At 43.2% G+C, this 15,280-nt stretch overlaps 2 protein-coding genes across 7 annotated transcripts in view; one reads left to right on the forward strand and one right to left on the reverse strand.

Moving 5' to 3' along the window:
• Positions 1-1,407: 1,407 nt before the first annotated feature.
• Positions 1,408-6,650, forward strand: adck2 (aarF domain containing kinase 2). The gene is made up of 8 exons (XM_070972191.1): positions 1,408-2,684; positions 2,819-2,965; positions 3,173-3,301; positions 3,532-3,627; positions 3,783-4,061; positions 4,696-4,824; positions 5,554-5,607; positions 6,070-6,650. Exons 1-8 carry the CDS (start codon positions 1,815-1,817, stop codon positions 6,208-6,210), a joined length of 1,845 nt encoding a protein of 614 aa, XP_070828292.1. The 5' UTR covers positions 1,408-1,814; the 3' UTR covers positions 6,211-6,650.
• A 1,044-nt stretch (positions 6,651-7,694) lies between these two features.
• Positions 7,695-15,280, reverse strand: part of srpk2 (SRSF protein kinase 2) — a 71,102-nt gene continuing 63,516 nt past the window's right edge. For 4 of the 6 annotated variants that reach the window (XM_070972186.1, XM_070972184.1, XM_070972188.1 and 1 more), the window contains 3 exons: positions 15,124-15,193; positions 13,062-13,154; positions 7,695-9,619 (listed from right to left, as the gene is read on the reverse strand). In XM_070972186.1, coding sequence (XP_070828287.1) covers positions 9,435-9,619; positions 13,062-13,154; positions 15,124-15,193 — 348 coding nt within the window. In that variant the 3' untranslated portion in view covers positions 7,695-9,434. Of the gene's footprint in view, positions 9,620-12,646; positions 12,740-13,061; positions 13,155-15,123; positions 15,194-15,280 lie in introns of all 6 variants that reach the window. The other 2 variants (XM_070972189.1, XM_070972185.1) reach the window with 1 other exon arrangement.

Genomic DNA, 15,280 nt, shown 5'->3' on the forward strand with positions numbered 1-15,280 from the left:
CTGGGATCCTGGGAGCGTACTGAGTCCACTGTCCAGGGGACTCACACCGTGACTGGGAACATGGCTGGGACAAGTTCTCAGTCCTTGATGGTGCATAGCAGGCTGTTTGTGGGACCTCTGGATGAAGCAGATGAAATGACACTGAAATCAAACCCAGGGTGTGTTTTGTTCCCTGCCTACTCCTTTCCTTTATGACCCAGAAACAGATTTGCCAGCCATACCAATGCTGCATAATGATAAATGCAGCAGCTCTTAAGCCAGGAACTTTGGAGGAAAACACAGAGTATCCTATCAGGAATTACTTTTCAGTGCCATGTCCATTAATGCCCAGAGCCTTATTGCAAACTCTTTACAACTTTCATGAAAGGTCATGCAAACTTACAGGTGATGTACTGTATGTCCTTATTCCCCACATTTCTTAGTTGTCTCAGTTTTGTTGCACCTGTCAGACCTGAAATGGACAGAAAAAATAATTGAATTAATTAACTTTTTTTTTATTATACTCTTCTGTTTTGACAAATGATATATAAGAAATGTTTGGTTGCTTACTAAGCCGCAGAGGTCTGCTCTTCCAAATTGAAATACAAAAACAAACAAACAAACAAAAACCTTACGTGTAGGAGTATAAACTTCTGTGGTAGTTACATTTTAACTGTGATGAAGCAGGATTTTTTACATAAAAAGACCTTTGTAGGAAACAGATTTTAATAACGTTAATGAAGGCTGTATTCCATTTAGAGGACTGGGTCATGATATTCTACATGGTGGCTCACTGCAAAGACTTCCTCAGACACTTAATGGAACAAAGCTAACGTTAGCAGCTCCACCTGTGACTTTCTTCCTGTTGTAAGTCTAAATGCCTGCTATGGAAAAGGTCAAAAAGCGAACAGCTGCCTCCCTTATCATGCTCACCTCTGCATCCTTCTTTCCTCCCTTTAGTTCCTCGCTTCCTTCTGATAGGAGGCAAAAGGAAGAGGAGAGGAAGATAAACGGAACGAGCACTCAGGATAATGTGTAATATGTCGCCATCTGTAGGGCAATTGACGTGTTGGCATTTATTTGGAAAAAAGGTACACTTTATTAAGTACGTCTTTTCGTTTTAGTTGTAATTAATGTATAACATACCGTGAATCCAAATGGCACGAGCTCCGGCAGTTCTTTTCATCCAGTTAAGTTGAGAAAACTGGTTAACACTTTTGATTTAACTATTTCTCTATTTATTTTTGTACAGCAACACCGAAAGAAGAGTGATAAACACCTCCACGTACAAGCTAGAAACGCACAGACGAACACGCAAACACGTTTTGCATTATTTTACAACCAGCTTTCAAAAGTTTTTCCCGTTTAATTTTTCTCATGGCCGCGCGCCTTTAAGACGAAGCCACGTGACATGGTCGGTGATACGTCATACCCGGATGTAAACCGGCCGTCTTCGCTTATGTTTCCATAGCGGGTCTATTTACAATGGAAATGGATGATATCTTTGGCTGCTACAGGAACGCCCGTTGAACCATGGGATATCTCATTTGGCGAGAGATGGAAGAATCAATCTTGTGTCCTCCTGTTGACATGAAACTACACTAACGCCTTGAATTTGTGATAAAGAAGGTACATATTCTTGTAGCTAGTTTAATGTAGCATTAATCCAGTTTACCTCCCTACAGTTTACCTGTAATCCCCGCCATAAATTTGTGGATGTTTACGTGAATGCCACAGATTATTCCGAGTTTGGAAAGATTCTTTATTTATTTTTGTTTGGAAGGGTGTTTGGTACAGATACATAGTACATGTGGCTGAGCTAGCAGCCATTTGGCATGATGACCATGTTGGCCTTTGGAGCAAGAGCAGTCCTCCTCAGCCTGAGGTACACTGTACAGAGAGCCGGCTCCGTTACCAGAACCAGACTCATCCAGAACTCCCGGACATATTTTGTTAAAAGACGCCAGATCTTAACCCAGATACCCAAGGTTACATTGCTATGTTGGGGTGCAGTGAATGCATCATCCTGTGCAGCCAAATGCCAGGAAGCTATTCTTCCATCCCGAACCGCTGACAGAAAGTCTCTAGCCAAAGTCCAAGTGCACAAAATTGTGTTTTTCCTTCGCCTCACCTTTCGTGCATTGGTGCTGCTCCTCAAATTTGGCCCCCTTCTCCTCCTCTCCCCCTTGGCTCTGATGTCCTCTCGCTGTGCGTCCTGCTGGCTGGATGCTCTCCTGTGGGTGACTGAAACATCTGGGCCCACTTATATCAAGCTGGGTCAGTGGGCCAGCACCAGGCGGGACATCTTCCCTCAGGAGTTCTGTGAACGCTTCTCCAGGCTCCACGTCAAGGTACGCCCCCACTCTTGGGCCCACACCAAGCTGTGTCTTCGGAGGGCTTTCGGAGAGGGCTGGAGTAGGGTTTTGAAGTTTGAGAGCAAAGAGCCGGTGGGTTCGGGATGCGTGGCCCAGGTGTACAGAGGCTGGGCGAACGCGGACCAGGTGGAGGACCCGGCCTTCCAGTCGCTGGTGGAGGAGATGGAGAAAGAGGACTTGCTAGAAGCTTGGGAGATCCCTGGTCTGGGAGGAGTGGCCAGCTCCCTGTGGCAGCTGTGGAAGGGGAGGAGGGAGGAGGAAGGCTATGAGGAGAGGAATGACCCAAAGAGCAGTGCAGAGACGGGGCATCTGATACCTGTGGCTATCAAGGTGAGTGCGAAAGAATAGTTTGTTCATGTTGCAGGATGGTGCATCACGTAGACGGAAAAATACAGTATCACGCATTCATCAGTGTGCACAATCAAGCTAGCAGGTGTTTAGAAATGGTTTCTGGTGTATTACAGGTGATCCATCCAGGCATCAGGAGGCAGGTGGAAATGGACCTACTGCTGATGAAAGCAGGCAGTTGGCTCCTGCACTTCCTGCCCGGATTCAAGTGGCTCAGTCTGTGTGAGGTAGTTGAGGAGTTTGAGAAGCTCATGACCAAACAGGTAGGAACTCTCAGACTGTCACACTTAAATCATTTCAGAAGTTGTTTGACTTTGTAGTCGACTTATCTGTTAGATCAACAATGTCTTGTATAGAGGCCAGAGTATAAGATGAAAAGAAGCAACCTCGCAAAAAAGAAGCTGGAAGAGTTTTATTATTTCAGTTATCTGACTGAGTTTTTTTGTTTTGTTTTGTTTTGTTTTTTTCAGATTGATCTCCGTTTTGAGGCCAAGAACATCGAGCGTTTCCGGAACAATTTCCGCGATGTGGATTATGTCAAGTTCCCAACTCCGTTACGACCGTTTGTCACCAGGACAATTTTAGTGGAGACATTTGAAGTGAGTACAGAAGGTTTAAACTGTGTGGAAAGCACTGACTGAATGATTGAGCAGTAGATTGAGCTCCAAACACACATTTCTGTCACAAATGAATGACTGTCTTTATAAAATTTCCACCTATTTGACACAGCGCCTGTGATTTTGAGGCAATATGGAGTTATTCGGGTTGAATTCATATCCTCATGGACAGGGCCAACATTGTTCAGCTTGAATTCAACCTCTTTGTTCAGGAGAGTCAGCCTATATCCAACTACCTGAGCTCCGACGTTCCTCTGAAGGTGAAGCAGAGAATAGCCAGGATGGGACTAGACACAATGCTGAAGATGGTGAGTTACGTCACCTGCTGGGGATCTTGACGTATCTCATTCCATGTTTGTGAATGTTTCTGTCCGTCTCTGCTCTTGTTTATGTGCATAAAAGAAGATGTGATGATGTCACATTATATTTATCTTCATCTTCATATTTCTGTCATGTATTCCAGGTTTTTTTGGACAACTTTGTGCACGGGGATCTCCACCCCGGGAACATTCTGGTCCAGAGTTGTGGGCCTCTTCCTGGTGACACTGACAGTACTGGTATCTCAGGGGAGGCCCATGGTAAGACCACCCTCACTGACTTGTGGGACACAGTGGTGGTCAGCGTCAGGCCAGACCCGTGTCCTCTCCAGCTGGTGCTGCTGGACGCCGGCATCGTAGCCCAGCTCAGTGACCACGATCTTGCCAACTTGAAGGCGGTCTTCACGGCTGTGGTGCTGCGTCGGGTAATGAAGGAAGGCCTACATGCATGCTGAACTGTGGCAGTATGATAGCCAAGTGGATGAAAAGGACTGCACATTGTGTGCGGACTGGGATTCAAGCAGTGTCTTAATTAGCATCCAAAATTTCAGTGTTAGTTTCACTGAGGAGTTTATGGAAGAGTGATTTTTTTTTTTGAATGGTTGAGATTGCTTCGACGTATGAATAGTTTTAACGTTGGATCTATCGAGTTGTAGGCTAACATGCACCAAACCCACTGACTGAAATACAGTTTGCTGTTAGTGTGTCTGTAAGTGATTTTGATGAAAAGGCATGCTCCTGGGCTATTTACCTTCTGAATATGATGAATCCTTTTTATGCTTAGGTCTTTTCCATATCAGGAAATTCAGGGCTAAATCTGTGTGGAAATCAGGAAATATGAATATTTAGACATTTGCCATTTTATACAAATGTAGCAGAACATGAGAAACTTGTTTTGCACATTTAGAAATTATCAATGATTCCGCTCTTCCTCAAACTCTTTAAAAATGCTTCTTAGACAGAAAAAAATAGCGAACATGAAAGGAATGCAATCTGTAGGTGAGAGAAAACCTCCCGCTTGGACTGACTGTCACTGTGGTTTTGATTCTCTGTCTTCAGGGTGACCGAGTGGCAGAGCTGATCCTTCATCATGCTCGGGCCAATGAGTGCAAAGACGTGCCGCAGTTTAAGAAGGAGATGGCCCAGCTGGTGGACCATGCCCTCAGCAACCCCGTCTCTCTGGGAAAGGTACTTGATTTGTGCCTTCTCATCGTGTCTGAATAGTGTTGTTGACGCAGGTCTGCATAATGATGGCTGCCATGATGGTCATGGTTATTATGTGGCTATGTTCAGCCGCAGAGGACATTAGAACAGAAATTGAATTTTGCCATCGTTCTGTGATTATTACAATAATACAGCATGCTTTGATATCCATTTTATTCTGGTTCTGGCTTGTATTGTGGGCTTCTTCAGTGCTCTATTATAATTTAATAAGCTCTGTTTGCTTGCTGCCTTGTTTTCATTGTCCCTGTGTAGAATGAAAACATATTTGGAAATTAGACAAATTTGCCTCAGTGCAGTGCTCTCTTCTCTTTGCGGTTTACGCTGCTTTGTAAAGTCTGGTCTCTAGTGAGTTAGCTTATAAATGGTTTATAAAGGCTAACAGGAGGTTTGGTTCAAAGAGGAAAATTAACCAAACCACGAGTGTAACGCTGACAGTTTCTCCTCGAGTCAAAATTCTAACATTTTTCTGATTGCTTGAACTGTCAAGGCCCATCAAGGGACTGGTGTTGGAAATTGGCTTTGGCTATAAACACATATATGGAACTAAAAATAGTCATTTTGGTAAGTAACAATCCACCAGCAGAAGATATGTGACTGTTCAAAGTAAGTTATTGGCTGGTCAGAGTGATGAGTTACTTTAAGAAATGACAGACTGGTGTGCTTTGTTGACTGGGCTTTTTAATGTGTTTATAGATCCAAGTGGGTGACCTGCTCTCCAGAGTCTTTGGTCTACTCATCAAACACAAGGTACAATATCAGGATATGTTCATTCACTCATCTAAACAAGACTCTTTGTAGTTTAAGTTTTGCTGTTGCTGTTTTGGAGGTCTAGCTCGTGAGGCTGCTGCTTTGCAGAGGTCACTGATTAATACCTTTCAAATAAAAAAAAAAAGAAAAAACAGGATTAAGAATTACATATGACCTGAGGAAGTTATGAAATCATTTAAAAAGTTGTACTTGAAGGTCTTTGAATGTGTTGTGGACAAGTATGAAGCCTCCTGGTTAAAAGAATAAACGTTTATTAAAAGACGACAAAAGCCACTGAAACAATCATGATGTGATAAAAAGCAGATTGTTGAGCTCTTAAAGTACCAACCCTGCTTTTTTAAGCCCAGGTTTGTGCTAAACTTGATGGTTTGAACCACCAACAGACCAAAAGAACACCATGATGCCATGACTTACTGATGTTGTTACTGATGGTTTTTCTAGGTGAAGCTGGAGAGTAATTTCGCCTCCGTCGTGTTTGCCATCATGGTGCTGGAGGGCTTGGGCAGGTCACTCGATCCGAACTTGGACATCTTGGATTTGGCCAAACCTCTGCTGCTAAAGAACTGTGCCTCACAGCTCTGACGCACGCGCGCGCACGCACGCACGCACGCACGCACGCACGCACGCACGCACGCACGCACACACGCACACACACACACACACACACACACACACACACAGAGCTCAAACGCAATGGATCACACACACACAGATACCTGCACAATGCACACACAGCTACCAAGCTCTATATACAGTACATCCATAGATACAGCACATGTGATGGGTGGTCTTCAAGCTTACTTAATGCAAGATTCCACTGTGAATCACAAGACCACTGTCCCATCATGACATTTTAGCAGTGCTGATGCCATAAATACCTCATTGAGTTTTACAGTCCACTTTCATCACTGTTACTCTTGGATTGTATCATCTACTGTCTGGTTGTAGTGCAAAAATTCCTCCCACCGAAATCCACTTCGAGGCACCTCTAAGCGAGTCTAATGAGCAAGAGCACGTGTGTTTACATGAGGCACCACTTGTTTATTGAACGCTGATGGAGTCAGACATGTCGGCAGACACACACAGATGGCATCAGAGACCATTTGTAGTGATTTAAGATAGAAAAGAAAATCCCTAGTTGATACTTTAAAGCATATTTTTTACTTTCTAATGACTAATATTGATCTCAGGATGTCTTTTATCACTCCATCTTTTATTGCATCTTAGATAATGTTGTCTAATGGACAGATCTGCTTTGGTGTGAATCACAACGTACTGTAACATTTGTTCTTATAGACTATGTTGACAATGTGAAGCTGACCCATGTCTTTTAACTTTCCATTATAATAGTGGGAACACTTGTATGAATTATACATATCAATAAAAAGGGAATCTATGCTAATTGATCTTTCCTTCCTTTGTTGCCTCTCGTGACCAGTCATAAGTCTTCTGACCCTTTTAGTGAGGGTGACTGACGCAGCTTCAAAGCAGACAACTCACTACATCAAGGGCACGGGATCCATTAATTTACAATTTTATTAAATCTGTCGATGAAAAACACAGACAAGAGACGCGATTCTGTCAATGTCATCAGGAAGAACAGTCAGCATGGCTGAAAGAGTGAGAGCAGGAGGTTTTGGTGCAAAAAAACTCATCACGTACCCTTTATTGCAAAACTGTTGATTTTCTTTTTTTTTTTTTTTTTTTAATCACCATCAAGAGCCCAGACAGAGCAGCACTGTTCAAGTAAGGAGGGAGGGGAGAGGTGACAACTGTGTAAAAAAACTTTCAATAATAATAATTAATAATTAATAATGACAAAAGAAATAAAAACATCTCTAATAGACAAACACAATCACCTCATTATAAGACAAGATTCTGTCACGGTCACAACAACCAGAGAAAAGTTGTTTTCTTTTTTTTCCTCTTTTTTTTAATGAATTAAATAGTTTTTAAAAATATCTCACCATTTACTTATACTCATCTTTTTTCATTTATTGCGAAAAATAGGCAACTGGACTAATTGTGATGATGCGAGTTTTTTCTGTGTGTGTGTCTGTGTGTGCGTGTGTTTGTTTGTTTGTGTGTGTGTGTGTGTGTGTGTGTGTGTGTGTGTGTGTGACAGAGAAATAGAGATTAAGTGGAGAGATATAGTGGAACGTCTTGGAGCGTTGGCACTGAGAGCAGCAGCAGTGTGTGGCAATGCAGTACTCTCATTCAGCCACCAGGTGGCACAGTTCAGTCTGAACATTCCTCCAGGGCTGGAGCTAATGCGACCCACCCCTCTCAACTGTATCAGAGGAAGTCAAGATATGCCAACAACTTTTTGGAATGATGCTTGTGTGTTGAAACTTTGTCCACGGTCGCTCATCTGCGTTGCAACATCTCAGTTCTATGTACAAAGATTTCAAATCCCTGAAGGACATCTACAAAGACAAGTGCAACCTCCACGTGACCATCCCCTTTCTGGAGAAGCTCAGGGATCAAAAGGTTCCTCTATAGGGGAAAAAAAAGGGAATAGTACCAATCGGATCAGGTAAACGTGCTGCAGCAGGACTCAACACAATCGTTCTTGGGAATTAAAGTCAGGAATGATGGACCGAGATTTAGGAATGTCAAAAGCTGGAGAGGAAGGGGTTGTAATGTAGTTCTTTCCCTCAGAGGGGCACCAAAATATCCTAATGTAATTCCTTCTAACAGAATGTCCAAGAGAGGTGATGAAACAGGAAAGAAACCAGAGAAATGCACAAATAAAATAACACGCTCATCGTCCGTTTGTCATACCCGCTCATGCTGATCCATCAGTCCCTCCATGCATTTTAAAAATAGTCTTTAAAGACCAAGCAGTCCTCCTCCGTCTTAAATTGATTGTATTTTTGTTTTTATGCTCATCCCGCACTTTTTTCTGTCTCTGTCAGAGTGGCAACTGTCAGTGTGGCCCCTGGAGGACTGGCTGCCCTCCAGTTCTCTGAGGTTGCCCCCGGTAAGAGCATGGGGGCCCGTCTTACCTGTTTGTCTCGCAAAAAAAAGGTAAGACGGGCTTTTTGGGATTGGATTGGTGGAAGAAATCGGGGTGTAAACGTTTAGTCTGATGTGGGGGTTTCTTCCATGGTGGGGGAGGGAAGGTGGGGCAACCGGGCTGGAAAGAGAAAGGGGGGGTCTGTGCAAAGGGATCTTGAGCACAGGCACATGAGCTCATTCTCACCCATGAAAACACACACACTTGTCCGTCTTTGAGGCCCTGGCGATGTAAAGGTCATGGCAGATGGAGCTCTGGGGCGTCGGCACTGCGATGGGGCTTCCTGTTGACTTTTCTTTCACGTCATCAAGGAGATCAGCAGCTGTCAGTGGCCCACAACTGGATCCGAACAAGTTCAAACTGAGAATCAGGAGGCGATTGGATGGAGGAGACCGACTGACATCTTGACAGCAGAAGAGAAGAAGAAAGCGCATCTCTTTCAGGCAGAGTGTGACTTTTCCCATTTACGGCGTGAGCAGCATCCGTCTTCAAGCTATCTGATTCTTCTTGTCTTGGAAGACACAGCTACTATGTCATGTTATCTCCATAACCTTGTCTTTACATTCCATTTGGGAAAAGATGAGGTGCTTGTGTGGGACTAAAGCCTACTCAGATAAGCATGTAATGGATGTGTGGGCTCGGGCAGGAAAGAAAAAGTCTTTCTACTCCAACTCAGTTTGTCTCCAGCTTCTCTCCATGCTGTCGTTCCACGTGTTGCCACAGGGGGAGACGTTTGGGCTAACTGTAGGGGGACGAGGGGAGGAGGGCGTCTGATCAGAGATTGTGGCTACGAGTTGATCCAGGGGTGGTTGAGGCATTCGCCAGCCGAGGCCCTCTTCTCAGGCACCATCTCCAGCATGGGCAGAAGGAAGTGGGTGAAGTGGCCGGCGTCTTCGTGCGCCCAGCCGTACTTCTCCACCAGCACGTCAAACAAGGACCACGGCTTCAGCTTGGTGATGTGCCGCAGCTCACCTGCAGGGGGCGACAGGGAGCAGACTCAGTGACAGCACAGGAGAACGTGGGGAGAAAAGACAGCGGCAAAGTTTAAAGTGTTCGTTCACCCAAATGACAACAGATTTTCTTACTTAAAGGATCAGTCTGGTGATATTCAGCTTCTTTTCATTTTCAACAAATGCCATATTGTCTGTGTAGCTAATTCCTTCGTGCTATGGAGCTTCACTGCTGTCATCAAAAACACATCAGTGAGCCACACCGCTGTGCTGGCAGACATTTTCCTTCATTATAATGAACGTGGGCACTGTGGTTTATTATGAGACATTCCGCATAAATACCAAGCTACCATGTGTATTAATAAATGGCGGAAAATGGTCCTCAACAAATCAACTATTTACTCTGTAATGCCCATCTGTTTTAGGAAAGAACCATTTTTAAAAATTTAGATCATCAGTAGGATTGAATGGGCTCAGGGCTGCCGGGTAGGGAAGTTAGAAAGTATTGAGACATATCAATGCATTGTTGTTTTTCGTGGCGTTTGTTGAAATAAGAAAAAATGTAGAATAACACCACTTTTATCATTTAAGTCTGGAGATATCTAGCCATGCAGATAGTCTGTGTTTCTCTATTTGCTTGATACTTTTATTTTATTTTTATTTGTGCATTGATCCCTGATACTTCTGCCTCCACTCCTGAGCAGCAGAGTCGAACAAAATCTATTTGAATTTGAAAAACATCTTTTTCCAGAAACAGCGTCATCCTTGTTTTCCAGCATAATCCACAGAGCACACAGTGAGCTGTGTTCACAGGGACTATTTCTTTTATAGAACGTAGCTCCAATGAAAACTGCTCACGGTGGAGTGTGCAGATGGTTCACAGTAGGGGTGGGAGATACCACAAATTCTTTGTTCCGATCCAATTTCAAATAATGCCACAGCCAGAATTACAGGTATCAGCACCAATATTTTTGTAGCATTAAAAGTAGCTGATGTGAGGGACAGCCATGTGCCATGAGTATCAAGTGAACGCCTCAGTAATAGAACACTGACTGTATTTTCATCACCTACGTTCTGATTAACCAAACATTATGCATTTCTTTTTACGTTTTTTTGTCAATCACTTAAGAAGAAGACATAGAAAATGTCTTTTCTCTGAACTAAAACAGTGCTTGCTTTACATGCACATATGCACATGCTGTTGTATAATGTATATGCACAGTACAACAGCATAGAGAACATCTTACATAAAACAGATCCTTTTCTCTCAGTATGAGTCCTACTGAAGGTAGTAAAGATACTCAAAACAAGACTTAGAGTCAGTAGTATGTATCCTTTGGGTATCAATCCATCAACCCCTAATTTAGAGTGACTGGGATGTTTTTTTATAAAAAGATGTTGCTATTTCCACAAGTTTTGCACACACAAAGTGTAACCAAAACCTATCTGCATGGCTAGATTCCACTTCCTTACGCCTTTTTGGGTGAACTGACCCTTTAACAAGAGGCCACAGCAGGCTGTGACTCTGCAGGCTCCACACAAACACTACAGCAGCTGATTTCACCGATTAGTTCACCTTCTCTGCTGGAACGTGTGTTAATCAGTGAGGTGCGGTAACCATGGAGCGAAAAGGCTTCAGCGTCTTGGCTGAAAACCACAAGGACAGACGGCAAGAGGTGGGATGGAAGGAGGCAGAGAAGTGGCGATGTAATGGAAACAGACAAGGAGAGGAAGGTGTTCATTATTAAAGAGAGGAGGAAAATGATTGGCTGGGAGTACAAGACTGACATAGGAGGAAAAACTATGAGAGAATGATTCATGATGTTCAAACCATGGCTGCCATGGTAAGTTTCCTATACAGTGATTGGAGGGCACAAGATGGAGAAGAGGAAGCCATTTATCAAGACTTGCCTCAGACTTTACAAGAGACTGATCAGCAGCATAAATCTTTACAGCTTGTTTTGCGTTAACGGAGACACTGCTGGTCACAAATTGCTGTATGTTTATAATCTTTGGGTCTGCACTCTCTTAAAAGTAGAGCGTGCATGAAGGAAACAAGGTTCTGCAACGCGGTCCAAGGCAGCATGGCAGACAGGCGAAGCCCAGAGAGACAGAGCGAGAAAGTCAGACCAGATTAACAGAGCGCCAAGAGATAAAAGGGAGAACATTGAGACATCAAGTGCAGGCTCAGACCTCAGATAGAGACAACATCAAAGGCTGAATATTCAGGTCTCATGACACATTATGAAGAATATATGAGCAGAAAGGGAAGGAGATCGGGGGAAAGAAAAAAGAGAATAAATGAGAGAGTGCAAGGGTTATCAGCTGTACCAAACACACTTACCAGGCTCACAGACGAGCAGAGTCAGTGAGGTGTATGACACACTTAAAGCCTTGCTGTTATGTTTACAGGCTGGGAGGATGACTTCACTGCCACTGCTGCAACATCTGACTGAAGTCTTGCTGAAGTCTATATTAATTGATTATTTCGAATAAAATATTCTTCTGAGTGACATACATAGACCATTTTGGTGCCTTCCAGTGACAGATTATTCAGACAATCACAACAGAGTATTTGAATGTCAATTCAGCAGGGATGGGCGATAAAGTTGAGATCAGTAATGCATATTAAGAATAGATTTTCTGATCTGACAAGATGGAAAATGCAAATGAAATACATATTCTAAGCAATGATCTGTTTGACTTTGCGGTTTCTCAGAGTTTATAAATGCGCCTCTATTAAGATGCTGATACTGAAAGCCTTTTTGCAGTAGTTCCTCCTTTGGTCTGAAACTCAAATACAATATGATCGTACTATGGTGACACAAAGCTAAAGAAAATCAATGAACTACGGTGATAAATTATCGCCCAGCCCTGTAATTAATCATTCATTCATGCAGTGATTGACAACTTACCCAAAACTATATCCACTGACTTAATTCAGACTACTGAGGTGGTGTAAACTCTACGCAGTTCCTCACAGGCTACAGCTACCCCTACGACAGGCCTAGACTCCACCTAGCCAACATCCAACCACGGTGTCGTTTACCTTTCTTGGAGAAAAACTCTCGGCTGTACTTCCCGGCAGCGACCACTTTGCGTGGGACCTTCCCAAGGAGCTCCATGATCAGAGCGATGTGGTCTGCCCACCACCACATACATCACAGAGGGAACAGGCACGGTTCAGCATTACAGCATGCACACACACACACACACATCAACACGAGTGGCTAAATGGGACTGACACACACTGCTGCCTTGGAGAACAGCGTGGACACGCTCACTACTGCATCACCTTGAAGTGGTGAGGATTTTAGAAGACATTTTTGAATGCATACATCCAATCGTTTCCCTGAAAACCTCAGTTTCAAGTTTATATGGGGGACTGTCTGCTGGTGTCCACTTTTGTCTGTTTAAGGCATCTGAGTGTGTCCCAGTCCCACCAGCTCTCTGGCCAGCGCTACCTCTTCGGTTGAAGAACTCCCGGGAATATTTTCCAGAGAGTGCAAAGTGCCTCGGAATACAGCCCAGCAGCTCTATGATGTGGGCTATGTGGTCTATGGAGGAGAGAGGGAGGCGGGAGGGAGGGAAGGAGGAGGGGGGGAGGAAAAAGGAAGAAGGATGTCAAAAAGAAAAAAGGTATAGAGAAGGAAGTGGAGAATTAATTGAAAGAGAAGGACAGGTGAAAGTAAAATGTAAAGAAATTGTACAGAGGATGGATTGTGGGTAAGGAAATAGAAAACAGGGACAGGAAGTGACAGGCAGAAAAGATCACAGAGGGGCAAGGGAGGAGAAAAAGGGAAAGGAAGGAAAAAAGAGACAGTCACAGACAGTAAAGGAGAAAAACCTGTGTTAGTGAGCTGTGCCTCCACAGCAGGGATGATGAAATGAAATGATCAACCTTGGAATAAAAGTGACATGCATTCAGAAGCAGAACTGAGTGAACTAGAACCCCAAGCTAGATTTTCAATTTGGCCTCAATGGCGGGAGATCAGAGGCGTCTCTCCGCAAACCCGGATGTCATGATAAAACTGACAGTGGCTTGTCGCCTGTGCAAAACATGCAAAATGAGGTCAACTGCGTGTCACATGCAACGAGGAAAATGACACAATGAGCCGTAAAGATGAAAGATCAGAGGAGACGAGGAGATCAAAGATTGAGGTGAGGGTGCACAGTTCGAGAATGCGCTGTTCTTTGTGAGACGTTGAGTAAGAAGTTCATGACTGTAGTCGACATGCAAATACAGGGACCGTATAGCTTGATAGAGTAAATGTGACCTCAATAAGATGCACATATACTCACAGGACACAGCAACTAGCTCTTATGCTGAAGTTACTGTTACCATGCTCTGTGTATCTATAATGTTTGAACAATTCAGGTTTGTCCCGTGGGGTGAAGATGAGTGGAGGCATAGCAGCAGAATTAAAGGACAGGATTTACAGTTGACAGTGGATAGGGGGATTTGGGGAGAGGGATGGCTATAGTTTAAACTAAGCTCACTTTAGGCCTTTTTTTTATCAGTTTACAATACAACTAGTATTCAGAACACAGTTTTTGTCTGTTGCTCAGATGCATTGTTACAACCCTGATTCCATAAAAAAGCTGGAATGCCGTGTAAAACATAAATAAAACTAAATGTGATCATTTGCTAACCATTTTTGACAACTGAAAACAGCAAAAAAAACAATAGATTTAATGTTTTACTTCATCAGCTTCATTGATTTTTGTAAATATCTGCTTATTCTGAATTTGATGCAGCAACATGTTTCAAACAAGTTTGGACAGGAGCAACAAAAACAGCTGTTTGGATCATTCCACAGGTAAACAGGCTGATTGGTAACAGGTGATAGCATCATGATTGGGTATGAAAGGAGCATCCTGGAAAGGCTCAGTCGTTCACCACTCAGGTTCACCACTTTGTGAACACATGACTGGATAAAGGATGTCACTGCATGGGCTCAGGAACACTTTGTGAAACTGTTGTTGGTAAACAGAGTTTGTTTGCAAATGACTGCATTCTGTTTTTATTCACATTTTACAGTGTCCAAACTTTTTGGGTTCTGGAAACAATAGTGCCAGTTTTGATGAACACACCTGAAAATAACATGAACAAAATATGCAAATTTATTTGGTTAGTATTTTCTTATTTGCAATCTGAATTCAGTGTCTACATTAAGCGTTAAAAAATAACGCTTAAGAAAATAAAAAAGTTAAGGGAATGTCATGATTGTCATCGCTGTATTTGCAGTGGTAGAACCATCAGCAGCAATGCATCTGAACAACGGAGGCCAAACAGCGCGCAAACACACATTTTCATATGAAAAAAAGACACTTTGCTTTTGTTTTTCTGTTGTACAGTGAACATTCTGTATCACTAGAATACACAGCAGATCAAGCCTACAGTCTCGACAGACAGTATTCAGCAATAACTCCCATGTGGAATACTTTCAAATGACAAGTGTTTTTATGCTTCTATTTTTGGAGATTACATTTGTGTGTGCACGTCACTGAGATTTAAATACTCACCCTCATCACGGGAGTAGTCCTCTCCAGAGTGGGGCTCAAACAAGTAATCTCCAGTAGCCAGCTCAAAAGCCTGCAGGAGATCAGTACGTGAGTCTATACTGAGTGTGCATAATTTAAAAGGAAGTATGTGTATGTATGTAATGTACAGTAAGAGTAT

This window comes from Chaetodon trifascialis, chromosome 10 (assembly GCF_039877785.1).
Source record: "Chaetodon trifascialis isolate fChaTrf1 chromosome 10, fChaTrf1.hap1, whole genome shotgun sequence".
NCBI lineage: Eukaryota > Metazoa > Chordata > Actinopteri > Chaetodontiformes > Chaetodontidae > Chaetodon > Chaetodon trifascialis.